The sequence below is a fragment of the Magnolia sinica genome, chromosome 10 (assembly GCF_029962835.1).
Source record: "Magnolia sinica isolate HGM2019 chromosome 10, MsV1, whole genome shotgun sequence".
Classification (NCBI taxonomy): Eukaryota; Viridiplantae; Streptophyta; class Magnoliopsida; order Magnoliales; family Magnoliaceae; genus Magnolia; species Magnolia sinica.
This window is the reverse complement of record NC_080582.1, coordinates 22,488,556-22,508,772: the sequence shown is the minus strand read 5'-3', so window position 1 is coordinate 22,508,772 and position 20,217 is coordinate 22,488,556. Positions and strand designations below refer to the sequence as shown.

The 20,217-nt window shown below is 38.0% G+C and overlaps 2 protein-coding genes across 2 annotated transcripts; one reads left to right on the top strand and one right to left on the bottom strand.

Moving 5' to 3' along the window:
- Positions 1-3,014: 3,014 nt before the first annotated feature.
- Positions 3,015-13,489, bottom strand: LOC131217431 (paired amphipathic helix protein Sin3-like 4). The gene is made up of 9 exons (XM_058212353.1): positions 13,367-13,489; positions 8,048-8,233; positions 7,955-7,980; positions 7,669-7,910; positions 7,157-7,197; positions 6,960-7,088; positions 6,611-6,828; positions 4,253-4,380; positions 3,015-4,103 (listed from the first exon to the last, which is right to left on the bottom strand). The coding sequence occupies exons 1-9, from the start codon at positions 13,487-13,489 to the stop codon at positions 3,895-3,897; spliced, it is 1,302 nt and encodes a 433-aa protein (XP_058068336.1). The 3' UTR covers positions 3,015-3,894.
- Positions 13,490-13,568: 79 nt separating this feature from the next.
- LOC131217430 (cellulose synthase-like protein E6) lies at positions 13,569-19,025 on the top strand. Its single transcript, XM_058212352.1, has 6 exons — positions 13,569-13,637; positions 14,619-14,684; positions 15,211-15,440; positions 16,044-16,269; positions 17,294-17,641; positions 18,465-19,025. The coding sequence occupies exons 1-6, from the start codon at positions 13,569-13,571 to the stop codon at positions 19,008-19,010; spliced, it is 1,485 nt and encodes a 494-aa protein (XP_058068335.1). The 3' UTR covers positions 19,011-19,025.
- Positions 19,026-20,217: the final 1,192 nt, after the last annotated feature.

Here is a 20,217-nt window from a genome sequence, read left to right as displayed (position 1 = left end):
AGTTTTTTAGTCGCTGAATTAGAGTTAGGCTGTGCTCAGAGTGGCCAGGTCGAAGTAGGGCTGATTTTGGATATTCTCAAAGCTGTGTTCCGGCCAACCTGCAGGCAGTTTTGGATGCTGCTGGGTCGGATCCTGTAATTGCTCTGTTTTGATCAAGTCCTCTGCTCCAGTTATGCTGTCATACTTTGCAGCTGTTTCCTTCAGGCTTCTGCTGGATCTGATTGAATGGGGGCTAGTTATTTGCTGAACCAAAAAAAAAAAAAAACTGTACGGATATCTTTCAGGAAAAAGAAGGTCAGGTTGCTTCAGAGTTATATCATTATAGCCTGCTGGGGTACCCAAAAATCTATGGTGGAGTAATTTCCAATCATGGTGGCAGTGTCTAGTTGTGGGTATGAATGTATGCAGATTAGCGGTGGAGCAGGTATTTATCTCTTTGCTGGTAGGAGAGTTAAGTCTGAAACATTGTTTCTTCAGGGTGGCTATAGCCTTTTATTTCCATTGTTTGTTTGCTGTTTAGGTGATATGATAGGTGAGGCCCGGTGTTTTTTGTGGAGCCCACCTGAAAGTCTGTTTTGTACATCCTCTGTTCATATCAACAAAGATATAGGGGTGTGATCCTCCTTTTGAAAATAATAATAATAATAATAAAGTGATGGTAGTCCTTTGTTAATCAGTGTTAACTCTCTGCTCTGTGGCTGAATGTGCGTAAGATTTAGAATTTGTAAAACCATTGGCCAAGGAGGATAGGCAACCGACTAGCCACTGACAATTAGAGTTGTTCATAACAAGAAAACCACAAAGGCAATTGCAACATTACCCGCTATGGCGCACCTTTGTTAAGGATGCATTTTCCCTTGACTATCAAAATAAGTAAGAGTCATTCGCTTATCAATTGGATTAAATGGAAGGAAATGAACCCCTTAAATGTCAGCTCATGCCTTCATGTATGTCTAGATGGAAACAAAGGCCAAAATGGAAGAATCAGTGATACACACATTATATATCTTTGTATAAATAAGATAGAATAACCATTGCATTCCAAAATCCCAAAACAGAAAAAATGAATGCAGTAAAACATTTAAAAAAATGATTCCAAAACACATTTTCACTCATGGCAGCCATGGATTTATCAGATGTGAGTCATGTCAATGCTTTAAATTTCATGGATTGAATTGCTCACCTTCTAGTATTCTTTCAGAATCCATTCTCTGCGTTGATTCTGTCAGTTTTTAATCTTCATACTTCAAAGTTTTCCTGCAAATCTCCTATTTAGAATTTTCTGCTCTCTAGTCTCATCAACCAAGAACATGTGAGTTGCTAGAAAAAATGCAAAATAGATAATGAACCTTATCATGCAGTTAATTCATCTACAAGAAAGTGAAGAAAGGTAAGGGCTCAATTCCAACAAATCACATTCAAGACTCAGCTTCAATTAGGAAATAATAATAATTTTTACTGATAAAAGATTTACTCCCTCCCAGGGGAAGCATATATAATTTAGATTCATTCCTAATACCTACCCTATCAGATGGGAAAAACTTTTTTAGGGGGCATCTCCCATGAGGTTTAAGCAGATTCTTACACAAAAAATGAGAGAAATGGTTTGGATAAGGCCAACATTCCACCAATAACCAGTGTTGTTGTGTACCCAAATGTGGTTTGATTTTTTTATTTTTTATTTTACCAAGGAATGAGTTGGCCTCAACCTTGTCAGAATCTGCTGCGACAATGACCAAAGAAAGCATGTCAATCTAACTACTGCTTGATGACGTCGATACAACATGGAGTTATGGCATATCCATGTTGCCTCTAGGGTTGTTAATGGGGCTGGATTAAGCAGGGTTTCATGCTACCCAAGCCCATCTCAAAAGCTTTTAGGCTAGACAAAGGTCAATCATGTCCAAAAAAGTTCCTAAGCACTACCTAGACGCAACCCAAATGGCAATTTAAATGGCCATGATGGGCCTGAACTATCCCATTCCCACTTGCATTAGATTAGTTTATATATGCCAAATGTGTTGGAATGAGATGAAGGGTTGGCCACCTAACCCTTAGTTGCCTAAACATATTTTTCCAAAGAAAGAGTTTGTATTAAATTATAAATATTGGAGAAAGAAACAAAAGCTTGTTTGGTTGTGGCATTTTGTCGAACATGTCACGGGTAACTGCTCTAAGAGTCGTACTTATCTGAAAATTGCCATGGGTTACTGCTTTAAGAATCACCAGATTGTATCACGTGTGCTTGTGATATATCTGAAAATTGTCTAATGCTGGTAATCAATGGATGATACATCACCTATGATTTTGTTTCACTGATTGTTCCAACAGATCAACATCTGAATTTTAAACTTGGAAGCCTTTATGGCCTTATTTTGCAATTAATCCAATGCATATATACTAAAAAAAAGTCAATCCCATTTTATAAAATTGATGTAAACCTCTGGGTTAGTAGAAAGGTGATCTTGCCTACAACAAAACTAGAGAAGAAGTTCCCATGCAAAAGACCTTGATTATAACACAAGGCGTGGTACAACATACTTGCCTGAGGTCGCTGCCCATGAAGGTATTCTCTGTTTCTGGCCAGGAGTTCTTACAATCAGATCTTCTGGCTGGAAGGAAAAAAAAAACATAAACCACATCTACAATCAACAATCAAAACGTTAACATTTCAACCAGATCAGAGCTATGACGGTAGAAGAACACGCGAATTAAACCAGATCTACTTCATTTTACTGGAAAAACAAAACCCAGCAAAAGAAAAACCCTTAAAAAAGGCCTTATTAAGGTATATACATCCCAAGATTTGAGACAAGGTTAGGGAAAAAACACCCCTACTAAGTTGATGCATCTCCAATTCGAGGCAGTTTCATCAGACCTCCAATGATCGTCTCGTTCCACTCCTCTTCCTTTCTACTACTCATTTTTTTAAAACTAGAGAATCGAGAGGTCGCTAGGGTTTTGGGAGATTTGTGAGAGAGAGAGAGAGAGAGTCGGAGTGGGGATAGAAGGATAGAGTTAGGGCGGTGAGAGAATGGTCGAGGGTGTCTTTTTCTATTTACATGGATCGTTTGCTGGCACCTTTTTTTACGTAGTGCTGGGAAAGGATCCACCTATTGTCGGCTATTCCACCTTTTCTTGTAGTGCTAACTCTAAAGAAAACATTATATCCAACTCTAAACCATTTAATACAAGTCTCTTTTACTACTAAGCCAATGTTAGATTATTCAATATGCTCAAAATTCCAGATGATAACAGAAATCCCACACACGCTTCAATGCAAGAAGACTATTTTTCTTTAATTTTAAAACAGGACAATATCCTGTTTTTATTCTTTTAGGAAGTTGAGGAATGCAGCTTCCTACTATTTGACCATCTTCAGAAACAATACAACACAATAGTTTTTTTTTTTTTTTAGAACCGTGATGATTTTATTGAAAGGAGGCCAAAGCCTAAAGAATTACAAAGAATAAAACCAAAGGAAAATACAATGTACACATCTATATAACAATCAGGAAAATGAGCTAAAGCATATAGCTTTTGATGCAATTGCCCATCCCCAAAGGTACACTTCAAGCCAAATTGAAAACCTCCAATGTTTCTTCTTTCCGATTCCTGAAGCAGCGATTCTATCTTTCCAACCATAGAAACCAGATTCCGGCTGGTAAACAAAGACAACAAGCTTTCTTCCCTATCTTTCCTTTGCCTCCACCTTGTCAAGACAAGAATAGAGACTCAATGGAGCACGGCAAAACCCATTCAATACCAAAAAGATAAGGAAACCCTCCTCTTTTCTTGCAAATGAACAATCGATGAAGAGATGCTCAGTCGAGTCCTCATTCTAATAGCACTTTGGTGCTCAAGCTCATTATATCCTGTTGCTTGACATGGAAGCTACACTGTTGAGCGATTGGGATGGTTCTTAGCATAAACTTCAGCCCAAGCCTTATTAAGATCCGAATGACATTTTAACAATTCCTCTTGTTTCTGCTTCAAGCGAGCTAATATAACGGGCGATGCAGCACTTGCATTATTCTGTAGTAAGTTCAACATATCCAGCCCAGAATCATAATATAATTTTTCAATGCACCTTAGACTTGGACCTACAAGAAAGAAGCAAAAGATAGGGGGTAAAGAGGTCATAAGCTAGAGAGATACATAAGCTCCAAATTATTATTATTATTATTATTTTAAAAGGAGTCCAATAAAACTGTCTTGATGTCAAAGAATAAAATCAATTTATATTACACACCAGTGAAGTGGTCCTCGACATGGATTGGGCTGCTTGGCTTGATTGTATTATCATTCATCTTTTCTATCAATTGTTCAACGCACCTGACAGCTTCATTAGCCGACTTTAACAACGTGTCGAGCTTGAACCTGACATCATGTTATACACAGAAATATAGGAAGTCAATATTTCTAACAAAAGAAGCGAGTGAAAGAATGGCATCAGATAAAGAGAAAGTCTTTTTCATTTGACAGAGAAGAAAGTAGCACAGCCGACATTACTTTTCAATTTTATTTTATTATTATTATTATTATTTTTTGTCTTTTCTAGTTAATTTGAGTTATTATCATAATCATCATCTATGCATTAGCCCAACTAATTGGGGTTGGCTCTACGTGAAACCTGATTGGCAATTCAGTAATTAGGGCTGGCTACACAAACATGAACAAGTATCATTTTGAAAATTAACCATAAGGAAAACTAATATTGCTGAGAACTTCAACAAGCAAGTCTCTCACCTAACATCTTCACATTTAAATCGATTTTCTTCATATTGGTTTTTGTGGTTGGATTCAGAAGGGTAGGATCCCACTGATACCCAATCATCATTCAGTACAGATGCGTCAAGTTCTGTTCCCTCGCTTGCTTGAGACATTTGATACTGTCAAGTAACATACAGAACATGAAAGATTGGTTAGGAAACTGCCAATTTCATTCAAAAGTAGAGCTGTACACGAACTGAGTTAGCTCGGTTAACTTGTCGACTCGACTCCGAAAGCTCTACTCAACTCGGCTTGAAACTGGGTACGAGCTGAGTCGAGCTGATTTTTTTAGCTCAAAAAAATTTCAAACCAAGTCCGAGCTAGTCTGAACTCAACTCAACTCGGCTCAAAACTTGACTCAGTTCGAATCGATTCAACTCGGATCGGGTTCACTTAGTATAAATATTTTGTATATATTTATATATTTAAATAAATTTTATATTGTATATTATTTTTATATGAAAAATTATAAAACCTAAACTTGTAGGCTCGAACTCAGCTCGAGCTGCTGACTGAGCCGAGCCAAGCTGCCCAGCCAGGCTTGAGGACTGAGCTGAGCTGAGTTCGAGCTGGGGCAGCCTGCTAGCCAATCTGAGCCGAGCTGGGTGATGGCCCCCCCCCCCCCCCCCCCGTACGCAAGGAGGAGGAGGGCCCCACCGTCGATCTGGATCGATGAAGACATTCAGGAAGGGCCTCCTAGTTAGAATATTGAGTTTTGGTTTGTTGGAGTGGGCCCGGTAGTCAAGTAAAGCCCATCATGGGATCTCATGATCATGGCCCACTAGTCTGATTAGTTTCATATTTTAGGTTTTGCTTATTAATGTTATTTAGAATATCATAGACGGTTTATATTACTTTGATTAATTATTATTTGTGTTTACATTATCGCCAAATAATAGATTGTGCACATAGCGCGAGTTTTAGGGGTATAGGGTTTTCTTATAAATAAGCACCCCTTGTAGGCTTTTTTTTTTCTAAATGAAGATTAATAAAAATTATTGCTTTTTCGTGGTGCGAAGCCACATTTATCCCGATTTGCTCCCATCTTCTACCATCCACCCTTCTCATCTCTTACAATCATCTGCACTACAAATTTGTCCTTTATTGCAGCAACTTTCCTCTCTTTAGCAGAATTCCAGAATCTGGCCCTGCAAGAGGGCTGAAACTTTGGCAAAGCACCACGTCCAGACCATACATCGGATCGACTTGAAACTTGGAGGTTTTGAAGCTCAACCCTGGTTGATCAGACCCAAGAGGGCGTTTTTTGGGTTCGTGGGCCTCACACATGTGCGGCCAACCATCAGCACACGTGCGTCAGGCCCAACCTGCTGTTTACATGCACGGGTTGGTTACAGGTTCTCTCTCCCCTCTCTTTCACTCCTCTCTCACTTGATTTCCCTAACCGTAACCCTAGATTGTCCTAAATTCTCAATTTCTATCCCTTTTCTTTAACCTTAGGGTTCCCCGAATTGAACTTGTGAATCCCTTAGATTGGAAAAATATTTATGTGCATGTGTAGATGAATTTACTCTCCTTTAAGTATCGTTTGGTCTATAATTTTATTTGATCCAGCCCTAGCATGTGTAGGCCTAGACCATGCCTGGACCCACACAGATTCCCCTTGTTGAGTGCTTGACGTTATGTGAGATGTGAAATTTTGTGTGATTGTCTTTGAACTAGTGTGATCTAAAGCCTGAAAATCTTGCACATCATATTTGAATTTCATGTCCTGCATCACTAGGCCAAGCTCGACTTGGTTTAACTCGTATACAACTCTATTCAAAAGTAAGAACTTACTAGACAAACAGAAGAGGCTATAGTTCAGAATCTGAATTACTTTCTCTGGATGATAACAATAACTAGGGTTACGGCTTTGACAGTTCGAGAGGTTAGGCTCCAAGATTGGTTTGGCCATACGTCTTCATTAAGGAGCACGGGAACATTGGGAAGTGCAACATCATTAGCACCATTTTTGTCAAACTGCTTCCCCTCTTTCTCTCTCTTCAGTACAGATGCCTCGAGTTCTGTCCATTGGCTTGCAGGGGGTATTCGACACTATCAAGCAAAAGACAAAACGTGAGAGACTGGTTAGGAAACAGCAAAATTCATTCAAAAGTATAAAAATAAAAAATAAGAAAAAAATTTCTAGATAAACAGAAAAAAAGAAGCTCAAGTATTGGATTTACATTCTTCAAAAGGTCGAGCCCCAAGATAGGTGCGGTCACATCTTTTTCTCTATTTGGGAGCACAGGAACCTTGGGAGGTGCAACATCTTTAGGACCATTTTTATCAAACCACTCTTGGTTTTTCTCTCCCTTTCATGGCCTCTATCCTTCTCCCTATTATCTCTTTCATGTTCCTTTTCTTTATCCCTTTTGTCAACCTTCATTTGTCTAGCCAGATGTCCTTCCTTCGAACGTAATTCTGCACATGCCAAAAGGCTCAGATAATTTTATACAAATGAAATAAATTTTAAATACAAAAATAAGAATCAACCAAATGATATAATATTATGTACTGTTTTAAAACTTGGACTGGACGATGACCCATTTATCTTGCAGTTCAGTCGAAACAGTCAAGACTTGCTATGGCCTTCTTTTTGCCAAGAAATGTGCTTCATTGAAAATGATAAAAGACAGAAACTAACAATTAGTCTGCAGTTCGACTAGTGGTTAGAGTGAGATTTTCAACAACATGAAAATATGTATAGTATCATGTAACCACAACATGTAACCCACAAACATAAGATCCAAACTACCAACACACACACATGTATAGCATCATGTCACATAACTAAGAATTCACTATTCAAAACATTTTTTTTATTAATTTTTTATTTTTATTTTTTTCATGGATGATCTACTTCTCAAGACATTTTATCATCGTAGGAATTACCTAAAATAGGATGCAGTCCAAAGTATTTAGCTCCTTCCCCAACTTGGTGCAACTGCTCAGCATCGTGGTCAAAGGCATGACCCCTCTGAGTCTGAGCATATTTTTGTTTGTGAGAGAAGCAATGCCCATTATTTGACTCCCTGTTGCTGTCATGCTCCAAATCTTTATCATCCCGCTTGCGTTTTCTCTGCTTCTTATCAACTTTCGTCGTTCCTTTATCATCTGATTCAGGACGGGCAATGCTGAGAGCAACCGGTATGGCGAATCACAGATCTCTCATTCTAACAGTGGCACATAACAGACGATCAGCAACTGGATTCAATAATATTTCCAAAGAAATTCACGCAAAAAAAAAAAGAAAAAAGAAGCAAGCAAATACCTTCTCTCCATGCACTTGCGGCACCATGGGCATTACCAAGCTCCTCTCATCTGCAGATCGCAAGAAATTTCCAGATGAGTTTCTTGTGGGCAGAGCATGTGGCAAATGAGCCATTCCAGTGGCATCAGGTAGGAAATGTGTGAATTCCTCGAGCAAATCATGGTGTTCCCGAAAAAGCAAGGCTACCTACAAAGTAAAGTTGAAGCATACAAAACTCAATCTTGGATAACAAGAAAATAAAACATGAACGAGTCCGGATCCTCTGTTGTCTGGCCAACAGGGATTTCCTGTTACCCTAATGGTTTGGCGTCCGAAGCTTTATTTTGTTTATTTATTATTATTTTTTTTAAAGTGAGTGATGACGTGGACCAATGAGGATTAGGGCAACAGGAAATCCCCGTTGACCAAAGGATCCCGACTCTGCATGCAAAGCCCATGACTAAAAAAACATGAAGCAGGAAAGATAAGATCATTGTTGCACGCATATACCTCTTGATAGACCTCATTAATGGTCTTGACCACCTTTCTATACATAACTAGTGTCACGACCCTAAATCTAGTATTGGTAATTCATGATTACTATACACCAAATTTTGGTTAACAACCTCCATAGAACTCCGATTTTGGAACTTCCAACTATCACATACTAAGTCCCATAACTGGGGCTACACAAGGAGGATTTCTGAAAATAAAGACGACAAACACGTATCATTTCTCAAAATTTCATCATATTCAACATATGTTACTATGTACAACTGAGCATATCAAGGCAAAGTCAAAACATAAACCATATCATATTTACTATACCTGATGTACATATTTAGGGTATTATAAAAAATATATATATTGATATGTACAAAACAAAAAGGACAACTGGAGTCTGAACCCTCTACTCCTTTAGTTCCCTACTCTCACCTGTAAAAAAATATATAAAGGAATGCTTGAGCTACTAAGCCCAGTGAGTGCGTGTGTGTAGTGAAAATGCATGTTTCATGTCATACTTATATAATGCACATGCTTTTTAGATTGATAACAATAAAATAAAGATACAATGCATTATGTCACTTTTTATGTTCCAAATCATTTTTATATACAGAGGTGAGACTTCTACCCACTTGTAACATACATACTCTTTCAACGTTTTGTAAGTGCTATGGTTTCTTGATCTTTGATTGTCAAATTTTGTAGTGCTAAAACCACAATCCGTGTCTTGTGTAGCACATTGATATATCTGTTCAAGGCAATGTATCACATGTACAAGGACAATGCTCCAAATCAAGAATCAATATCTACTTCAAGAAATGCAAGATCAAGTACATTGTTCACTCCTTTAAGCTTCAAAGTTCAATGTTTTAAAGCGACATTGAAAGACAAGTGAACTGCTCATAATCAAGACTCAAGGTGAAGTATAACTCATGTACTACAAATTCAAGCTTCAAAAGATCTCAAGTACAAGCTTCATCATGTGTTGAGATCTCAAGCTTCATGAACTTTAAAGATCATCTATTATCTGAAGAAAAGAATATTCAATGTTCATATGTTATGGTTAAGGTATGAAAGACCTTAGATTGACCTTAGGCTAGGTCATTTTTGAATACATAATTCAATTACTCTTTTTATAAGTGAAAAGTTTATTCTTCGACTAGTCCTGGACTCTGTTCGACTAGTCCTACAACTGGCTCGACCAGTCTAAGGAATTCTAATACCAGTCCTAGGTTTGTTGTAAATTTTCAGAATTTTTTGTTAAGTCACGACCAGTCCTGGAGACTGCTCGACCGATCGTGTGAATAGTGCACGACTCGTTCACAACCAGTCCTGCAACTATGACTCAAACTCTAGCAATTATTTCTAGTTCCACACGACCAGTTGTGGAGGTCCCACGACCAGTCGTGGATGGCCTACGACCAATTGTGGAACGACTTTATCCAATCGCGCTTAAAATTTAAAAAATCCGTTAGTCCTACGACCAGTCGTGGTGTCCACAGGACCACCTATAAATAGAAAATGATTTTCAGAGTATTTCATTCAATTCAAGTATAATCAAGACATCACTCTGAGAGGTAAGTTAGTGTTCTTTTTAAGCTATATTGTGCTCATTTAATATTCTCTTTCAGTAACTTTCTTTGCATTTGATTTTGAATTTCCGCATTCTAATTATATTTAAAAGAGGAATTGAGGTATTCCCATTTCTTGGAATCAAAATCAAATCAAGCTAGCCAAAGGTGCCTTAACTCTAAAATCAATTTAGAACCTAGAACTATTTCATAAGTGAGTTTGGACATTGAACTTCTATGTTGAAAATCCACTCCGATTTGGTTCTTCCGGGCTGTAACAAAAGGAGAAATCCAGGTATTTTACATTATTGTAATTTCCTTTGTTTTGGTTTCTTCCGAGATTGAGCCAGAAAAATCTCATTCTATTAGTTATCTGAGGAGATCCAGAAAACTCAAAGTGTGGGATTTTTTTAATTGTGTAAGCCCACTTGAAAGACACAATTGTGAGGGTTTTAGGCGAACCTGGAGAAACCTATTTTCATAGTGAACACTACTATCCACTGTGTGAGGATATTAGGAGTGGAGTAGCTGTGTGGCTGTTGTTTAACAATTGGTGTACACACAGGCAAACTACTATAATTCTTTGTGTTTTATGGATGTGTGGTTTATTTTTTATATCTTTTATCATTCAAGATTATGGGATGTATTTGTGGATGTAAATGTTGTAATCTTTACATTTCAGCATTGTGGGGAATGTTGTAATAGCTTAGATTTCCTTTCTTGTTATTTCCTTTTATTCCTCTATATCAAGTTTGAGTTTTTGATACACAGACCTTTTTAGGAATTAGGTTGTCCTACTATAAACCTTTGGTTTTTGGTATAAGGTTGTCCTTATAATAACATCTGTATCAATCTCTCAATACTCGTACATTTTGAGGTTGCCTTTCATTTTCGTATTGTGGATTGTTTATAGTGTTATCTTTCCTTTAATTGTTTTATTCCACTATTATTTTTTTAATTTGACATAGTTCTATTCACCTCCCCCCCCCCCCCCCCCCCCAAGGACATGTAGCTCGGCCTTTTCATGTTTCCACAACTTTTCACATTTCCCAATTAGATCACTAAGGTCTAAAACAGAGGTGGGACTTGCATATGATTGCTACTCACTTGTATAGACTTTTTCCACCGTAGTCAACTACAAAGGTGAGACTACATAGTTCACGGGCCGAACTAATCTAACCCACTTGTGTTGAACTTCACAATTTGCCTAACAACGAGAAATCATAAGTCGCCTGACAAAACAATAGCGGACAATTTACGAGCTCGTCACATATAACCTATCTTTACTTGCCCATAAGCAGGTCAGGTCAAACCTCTCAACCAATCAACACGCGTCGGTGGGAATCACTGTCTCCTTTAGTATTTCGGCATTCTAGCACTTTGTCTTCCACCCGGTTTAGGCATTGGTTGCACCCAATGGTACCAATCGGGGTTTAGGGACTTTCACCCACAGACCCTCTAATCATATCCTGTTGAATTACACATTTTCGGTGTGGTGTCCAACTCAAGTCGTAACAAAGTATGTTTCATTGCTTTTATAATCGCTGTATGTATGAGTTCACACACAATCACAATATAGCATGTTTTTCAAGACAAGCATAGGATGACCTTCCTTATGTGGTCTCCTCATGAATTTTAAGTTTCTCATAGGGGTCTCATGTAATGCATCCTTTATCTAGACGATTCACATACTAATCATAGACACATCGTCTGTCGCAACACAACCCACTATAAGATTTCATGCCACAAGCATGCTTTTTCTCAAGATATCAAAAGGAGGAAGGATAATTCTTTTAAATGTTTTGTCAAACAAGTAGTGGGCGGACTTTGTAAGGGACGGAGAGAAACCGATGGTAATACGTATGAATTTAAACAAAACTAAATCATCTCTATCATCCAACCTTCCACTAATAATCTCACTAACTAAATCAGAAAAATCCAGCAAGAATCTTCAGAAAATCCAGCAATAACCTAACCGTAGATTAGAAAAATTCATCAATCACCTAACCCTAAATCAGAAAATCTAGTAATAACCTAACCTTAAAACAGAAAATCTAGCAATAACCTAACCCTAAATTAGAAAATTCAGTAATCACCTAACCCTAAATGAAAATCCAGCAATAACCTAACCTTAAAGCAGAAAATTCAGCAATTACCTAACCCTAAATGAAATCCAGCAATAACGTAACCCTAAAGCAGAAAATTCAGCAATCACCTAACCCTAAATAAAAATCCAGTAATCACCTAACCCTAACTCAGAAAATTCAGTAATAGGGTTTTCAAGGAAATCCCAACGCACATATATGCGTGCTCCTAATTTATGTACTCACTTATAACTGTCAAAAGATTGGCTCTCAACCTCAACTTATATTTCCTTTTCTTCTTCTTCTTCTTCTTAACTTCACACTCAACAAGAAAGAGAGTGCTGGAAATGAGATGTTGAAAGAGGGTTTTTATGTTTATGGACTTAAAACTGGTTTTAAAATTAGTTTTTTATCTAAAAAGAAAGTTTGGGAGGTGTTTTGTGATGTTTTTGAGAAGTGTAAACTTATAGTAACAATATAACAACGTTAGTTAAGTAATTTGAACAAATGTATTCCAAGAATTTTTAAAACATCGAGGTCATTGGAGTTATTTTATCAAAATATACATGTGCATATCTATTCATAACTTACAATCCGAGTGTCCTATTGACATGCTGTTTTCGCCAGTAACTCCGTAACTCAACTACGGTCACAACGGTTAGGCTCTCGGACCTAACTAATTTTGAAAACTCGATGGTGGAGCTCCGCTAGATAAAATAAGGATATAATTGTCATTTCTGAGATTATTTAATTTTAAAGCCATATCTTAAAATTCGGACATCGGATTGAAATATGGCTTGTGGCTCGATAACAAAACAACATTATGATCAAGTCAAAACATTCTCAGGGCTAATAGACAAATACCCTAGGCAAAAACTAATGTCACTGAAATTAATAGACCTTTTGAATATCAATAGTGTTTAGTTCCAACTAAGACATGGTTGTTGGCGAGGTTTCCCAAGCACATTCAGACTTGATGTTTGGGGTGGTGTGGAAATCTGAATACGCATTACACAGGCTTCTGTTTTCCTATTTCTCCTGCCCAGATTGCAATTCAAATATGAATGGGAATGTCCCATTCTCCCTCAACCATGCTTTGACAATGGCTCATTTTGTCCGCCTTGGGAACTAGGGAATTCACAAATGCACCCTAAGCAATGCAGCTGAGATGAAATTCTCACCTTTATTTTATCTACAAAATTTATTGCGATCTTGTCCTCTGGAGGCTCGTCATTAAAGGTGATATTGTATTCTTCGTGCCAGAACTTAATGAAACCCAAGAAGAGTTCTGGGTGCCCCTCCATCAATTCTTTATATGTAACCGGTGATGTTAATTCTGAAACCAAACAGAACCAGGGAAAAAATTAGATGAATCAATTGAAGATGGTGATGGAAAAAGGTAATGCAAAGGCCAAAGAATATAAACAATCAAATGATATGAAACCTTTGGGCGTAGAAATCCTTGGTGATTTCGAGTATATTTTTCTCTTCGATCCTGAAAGATCTGCTTCACCGTCTTGAGTTTTTCTCTTCGATCCTGAAAGATCTGCTTCACCGTCTTGAGATAGGCTAGAGAATCCTTTATTGTTAGTTTCGGAGCACAAGAAGGTTGCCCCAACCTTTACCTAGGCTTTGTTTCAGGTTTTTTTTTTTTCCTTCTTTTTAAGACCATTTAGCAGTACTGTCGCATACAATGTATAAAGTTTTGAACCACACGAAAGGCATAATGATCTGGGCAGTCTCAGAGAGAGGATCGTAAAATAGACATGTTTGTGAAGATGCTAACTATATGCACTTGAATAGAAAGACCCTATAAAGTTATATTGTTCGTCCTTAAGTACCGAAATATCTTATTAGATGAGCTCCGACCTTCTGTGTACTTATTTTTTATTGGCTTATTTGTACCTAACTAAATGATGAAACTTGTCTCAGCTAATTGTCACTTGCCATCATAATCCTTTCTTAGAAAAAAGATGTTTGGCCAAACCCTTATCTCCTAATTGATTTGATCAGACACTTGCTTTTTCCCAGCCAAGTACCCAATACAACTGCCAAACTATTGCCGAGTCATAAAGAAATTCAGTTGAATAATTTCTTCCAAATTTTGGGATTAGGACCCATGGTTATGGTTGTCCAATCAATGTGATTTTGGCCACATATATGCCATCCACAGCAAGGGAATATACATGTAAGTCGTTTGTATGATTGACGAGTCACCCTAGTTTAATACATGGTTCTAAATCTCGGTCAGCCAGCCAAGTCAACCCGATGAGATTTCAAGCAAAGTCATTATCATTTATATCATTGATGTATAAATCGGTTCTTTATTCTGCAACTTATTCTAATATATATGCCTTGTGCTGATCAGAGTAAATTCCTTGTTATAAATGGTTATTATTATTATTATTATTATTATTATTTTAACATTTACAGATATTAATTGATGGAAGAGGAGACCCAAATGCTGTAGATACCGAAGGAGTGACATTGCCAACTCTGGTATACCTAGCACGTCAGAAGAGACCACAACACCATCACAACTTCAAAGCTGGAGCTATGAATGCTTTGATAATCTAACATGCATTGACATTCATGCTTCCCATAAGTACATTTGCATCCAGCATGATCACTGGAGGGGACCCACTTGTAGCCATGGACAATTTATCAGAACCGTCCATCTTCCAGGCTGATCCGAAAGCATCGATTTGTACTGTTGACTGTGGAACATGGATAAACTTTATGACAATCCCCTTAAATGCAAACCAATTGATATTCAGGATCATCTGCTTAATTAGTGCAATTTTGGACAGCACCCCATCCATGATGGTATCCAAAAAGATAGGCGGTTCCAATGATACAACCAAAGCTGCATGTGGGCTCCATTAGAAACGCATATGCTAGATGTATGCTTGTGTCCAACTACTTATACATGAATATACTATCATAATAAGAACATACATGTATAAATACCTGTGTTCATCATCATTTCCATCATGGCCACGTTCATTATGGCTATTCTATGCAGATAAGGGTGTCGTCGGAGATAAGCAATGGGTCGATCATCTTGAATGTAGATTGTGATATGTATGCGAACAATTCGGAATTGGTGAGAGACGCAGTGTGTTTTTTCATGGATGAAGAAAATGGCCACGAGATTGCTTATGTGCAATTCCCACAGAATTACAATAACATGACGAAGAACAATCTTTATGGAACTTCCATGAAGATAATTCCTGAGATGGCTACAATCAAAATGCAATTTGGTCTCTAATTACATTGATTTTATTATCGGCGTACTGATATTTTAGTTACCAATACTCAATTTCTGTTCAATTGGTCACATAATCCTGGCCTCCGATTGGATGACTTTTGATGATTGTAATTGGGTGGTTATGAGAAAGTTCAACCAACTGTCAACATTCAATTAGCAGAAGTCTTCTAATTGGCCGTTGGATCATCTAAACATTTAACTTTTGGTCATTATGGAGTTGATTCAGGCTCTTCTTCTTCTTCTCCAATTTGAATTTTTGGGTGTTTCTTCTCTAATTTGGATTTTTGAGCTTGGAATGGATTTATATGTCCATAATCATGATCATCATCATTATCATCTTCTTCTTATTTTTTCCTCTTCTTTTTTCTAAAATTAGGAAAAAAAAAAAAAAACCATTTTCCAATTCAACTCAACTGAATCATGAGTCAACCGAGAAACTAGGTTCGAGTCAAAAGCTTCTTAGATTTCCAACCCAATGATTAAGCCTAGATTGTTAGTGCTTGTATAACTATGGTATTTGTATTTGTCATGGGATCCTTTTCCTTCATTTTATGCTAATTTCTTTTACTTTTTTGTTTCTCATGCAGGTGGATTTTCCTGGATTGGATGGCTATGGAGGACCTTTGTACGTGGGCACTGGATGTTTTCACAGGAGAGAGTCTGAGTGGGAAGAAGTATAATAAACAAAATAAGGAGAAATGGGAATCAATCCCCATTGGGAGGAAGGTGGATGAAAGCTCACATGACTCGGAAGAGAGAATAAAGGGTCTTGCAACTTGTACATATGAGGAGAATACTCAGTGGGGAAATGAGGTCTCTCTCTCTCTCTCTCTCTCTCTCTCTCTCTCTCTCTCTCTCTCTCTCTCTCTCTCTCTCCATACACTAAAACTAATACCATCTATTTGTTACTTACTGCAATGCCCAACTGGCCGATGGAGTGGCCATGTGATCACGTTCCCTGTATACAGAGGAAATGCGATAACAGGCCAAATCTTTGGCTTGGCAGGTGCATTGTGAAAGGGACATAAAGAGATCATCGTCTTCATCATCTATGATAGGTGTCAAATCTACAGAGAACTTCAAACCCACAAGATAAAGAAAAAATCTAACTTCTCTAAAGATTCTAAGAAAAGATGTCTAATCTTATCAAACCTCTCGTAGAGACTATAAGAAAAAAATTAAAAGTCACTATAATACTCTTAAAACTCTAAAACAACTAAAAATAATAACAAGATTACTAAAGTAATGAAATTTTGACTCTCTCTCTCTCTCTCTCTCTCTCTCTCTCTCTCTCTCTCTCTCTCTCTCTCTCTCATTTTTTCCAAAGTAGTAAATTTTAATTCAAAACACAGATTTAACTCCTAATGCGATTGAAGTTCATGTAATGGTTTAGGGGCAAATGACCTTTGATATTTGCCAAGTAGAACTCATATATGGCTTTTTAATGACATATTATATCCGGTGATCACAAAGTTATGGCCTTCAAAAGCTATAGTCTGTGCTAATCCTTAGATTGAAATTTCCATCCCACTTTATGGTGTGGCCAACATATTTTTAGCTCAGTAACATCGCCCATTTTTATCTCAACCTTCTATTCCATGGGTTATTGATTGGATGGCTAAAATGGTGAGAGCAGGGTAACCCATGAAGTGGATTGTGTTAGAATAGTCTGGATTCATCCATGGACTATCCATGTGTTTTAATGGAATCTTGATACAATCACTTTCAATATATCGTACTGATCTCTTAGGTCCAACATATATATAGTCAAATCATCATCTTGAAATAGCATTGAATTATATATTAACTAACTTGATGCATGTTGATTTGCATGTAGATGGGACTGAAATACGGATGTCCTGTGGAGGATGTGATTACAGGCTTGTCAATCCAATGCAGGGGATGGAAATCTGTATATTTTAACCCAGTGAGGAAGGGTTTCTTAGGGCTTGCACCCACCTCATTAGCACAATCTTTGGTGCAACACAAGAGATGGTCTGAGGGTGACTTTCAGATACTTACATCCAAATTCTGTCCCTTTATATATGGGCATGGCAAGATAAAGCTGGCACTTCAAATGGGATATGGCATCTACTGTTTTTGGGCTCTGAATTCCTTTCCAACACTATTCTATGTCATCTTCCCTTCCCTTTGCCTTTATAAAGGGATTTCCTTATTTCCATCGGTAAAACACACACACACACACACTCTCTCTCTCTCTCTCTCTCTCTCTCTCTCTCTCTCTCTCTCTCTCTCTCTCTCTCAGGCAAGCGTATAGGAAAGTAGTCTTTATCCGCGGCGACCATATAAATTACCGAACAGCCTGATCCATGAATAGACCGAACAGCCCAAGGAGTAGGCTTCCGATGCGGAGACTATTCACACTGAGGAGTCTAAAGCCGAACAATGGCTCTACGGAACATTCTCCCGACGAAAGCGTAACAAGTGGGCGGCCGGAAATGATTCTATGGCAACATTTTCACCAAACACTGGGTGAAATTGTTCTTTTGTGTGGGGCCTATTGGTGATGTGCTGATAACATCCAACCATCCATCAGATGTGCCCTGGGTTGATTTAGTCATGCATTGGCAGGAACTCTAGTGAAAAATTTAGGTGGGCCACATGACAGGAAACAGTTCATAGGATCATCCACGATTGGTGAAAAGGCCCCCACCATTTTGCGTATATGCCGTCCAATCCATATGGTCGGCTCTGCATGCAATCAACGGTGTACATTCCACCTCAATTGTTTTCTGTTGTGTGGCTCATGTGAGTCATGGATGGGCTTGATTTTTGGTTCGACACCCAAACGATTAGGGAGGGCATTATGATGGTTAGAGTAGATTTCATACATCACGTTGAAAATATTACAATGCACACAGAAATTTGTTGCATGGTTAGGATAGTGGATGAATACACCTCTACTTACAGCTCAACGTAAATTACATTTACCATATGCATGGTTGAACAAGCTCCAAAACATAAAATGGCGTTTTGCATGGTTTCAGATCTACAGCCCATGGTTCCTACCGTTCATGTACGTGATCATTGCCGAGTACGCATATAACATCCTCGAGTCCCTTTGGCATGGTATGACACTCAAGGGCTGGTGGAATGAACAAAGGATGTGGCTACTGAAAAGGACGACTTCCTACCTCTTCGCGTTCGTGGACACCCTCCTCCTCCTATCAGGTATTGCCAAGTCAGCATTCATCATCACAGCCAAGGTGTCCGACGATGACGTGTCCCAGAGGTACGAGCAAGAGATCATGGAGTTTGGATCCAGTTCACCCATGTTTACCATCTTAGCTTCTCTTGCAATGCTCAATTTGTTTTGCTTGATTGGTGGGGCCACGCGAGTCATGATGGACGGTGGGATTAGTGTTCTTGAGACGTTGATGTTGCAGTTTCTTTTATGTGGGTCATTGGTTTTGATTAATGTACCTTTCTATCAAGGGCTCTTTTTTCGCAAAGACAAGGGTCGCTTGCCAACTTCCCTTGCTATTACATCCGTAGTTGTAGCTGTGTTGGCTTGTTTAATTTCAATATATTAGAAGATGTGGGGATATGGTTGGTTTTATCCAAGCCATTGATCCAATGTCCCTGTCATGAATGAATAATGAATAAAAATTCCTATCAAGGAGGTTTTGAGTATTTGTCAATCAATATTGTGGGACAAAACAAATGAATGGTCTGAAATCTGAATTGTTGGATCGTTTGTCAGAATTGAAAATTAGTGCATACTGTCTAGAGATGAAGGGAGCGTATGTTGTACAATTCCTTCTGCGTAAAATGGTATGAAATTGTGTCTGCACGTCACCCCTCGATTTGATTGTTGCTATTCAATCAAACACGAGGCCACATGTGTTAATTAACAAACACGATTTGTATTCAGTCAAACATGTGCGATTAGGATAGTGTGAGCATGTCATAATTGTGCTTGACTTGAGTTCGATTGAATGCTTATGACCCTAGGTGCCAAATTAGTTGTAGGATTAGATGTGTGAAGATTGATCTGATTGTCTAGCCACCAATGTTGTAGTAATCAGGCACTTTGGAAGGAGAGGGTTAATCCTTTTGAATGGATTCTTTTGTCTTGAGCTAAGAACTTTTCTTTCAAGGATGATTGTGGACCGTAGGTTTCTTAGTAATGCAGTAATGGATGAAAATAGTTAAAAAAACAACAAACTGAATTGCCGATTTTATTGATTTATAATAAAGTTTCAGTACGTTCAGTGAAAAAATAAAATAAGTAGAGAAAAATGAAAAATAAATATCCATGATCGCCTGTATGGACAAACAATCGAAGCAGATGGCCATCAGGATATATGACTAGGGTGTAATCTTCCAAGTAAGGACTCAGCTGATCAGAGATCCAATAATGGTATGTCATGGATATTTACACTACTCCTAGGTGTATTACAGTGATGACGCTAGACCGTAGTGATCTAAGCTATGCTAAACTCCTACGTTTTGCAGCGGGGATAGACAAAAGTGAAAGAACTAAGGCTAAAATTAAGAGAAAACAACATTCAATGTGAGAGGTATGTGATGACTTGATTGGTGCCTCGAGCTCTCAATCTAGTGCTTATTTTATAGATTTAGACAGGTGGTTGTTGTATTGTAATTTGCATATAATTAATGAGACATTTGGATGATTCATCGTACAGATCTCCTTGATTTTCCATGTAGGTGTAGTTAATTATATCAGGCCATGTGTACAAGAAGGATCCTGTAAGCCTTTAGCTATTTTGATTGTGC

Excerpts from the sequence above, each read along its gene's own strand:
- LOC131217431 (XM_058212353.1), bottom strand. The coding sequence starts at position 13,489 with ATGGAGGGGCACCCAGAACTCTTCTTGGGTTTCATTAAGTTCTGGCAC. Across the intron at positions 7,089-7,156 it reads ATCTGGCTAGACAAATGAAG|GGAGAGAAAAACCAAGAGTG; the intron begins GTTGACAAAAGG and ends AGGCCATGAAAG. Across the intron at positions 6,829-6,959 it reads GGCTCGACCTTTTGAAGAAT|TGTCGAATACCCCCTGCAAG; the intron begins GTAAATCCAATA and ends TTTGCTTGATAG.
- LOC131217430 (XM_058212352.1), top strand. The coding sequence starts at position 13,569 with ATGGTGATGGAAAAAGGTAATGCAAAGGCCAAAGAATATAAACAATCA. Across the intron at positions 16,270-17,293 it reads ATACTCAGTGGGGAAATGAG|ATGGGACTGAAATACGGATG; the intron begins GTCTCTCTCTCT and ends ATTTGCATGTAG. Across the intron at positions 17,642-18,464 it reads GGATTTCCTTATTTCCATCG|ATCTACAGCCCATGGTTCCT; the intron begins GTAAAACACACA and ends GCATGGTTTCAG.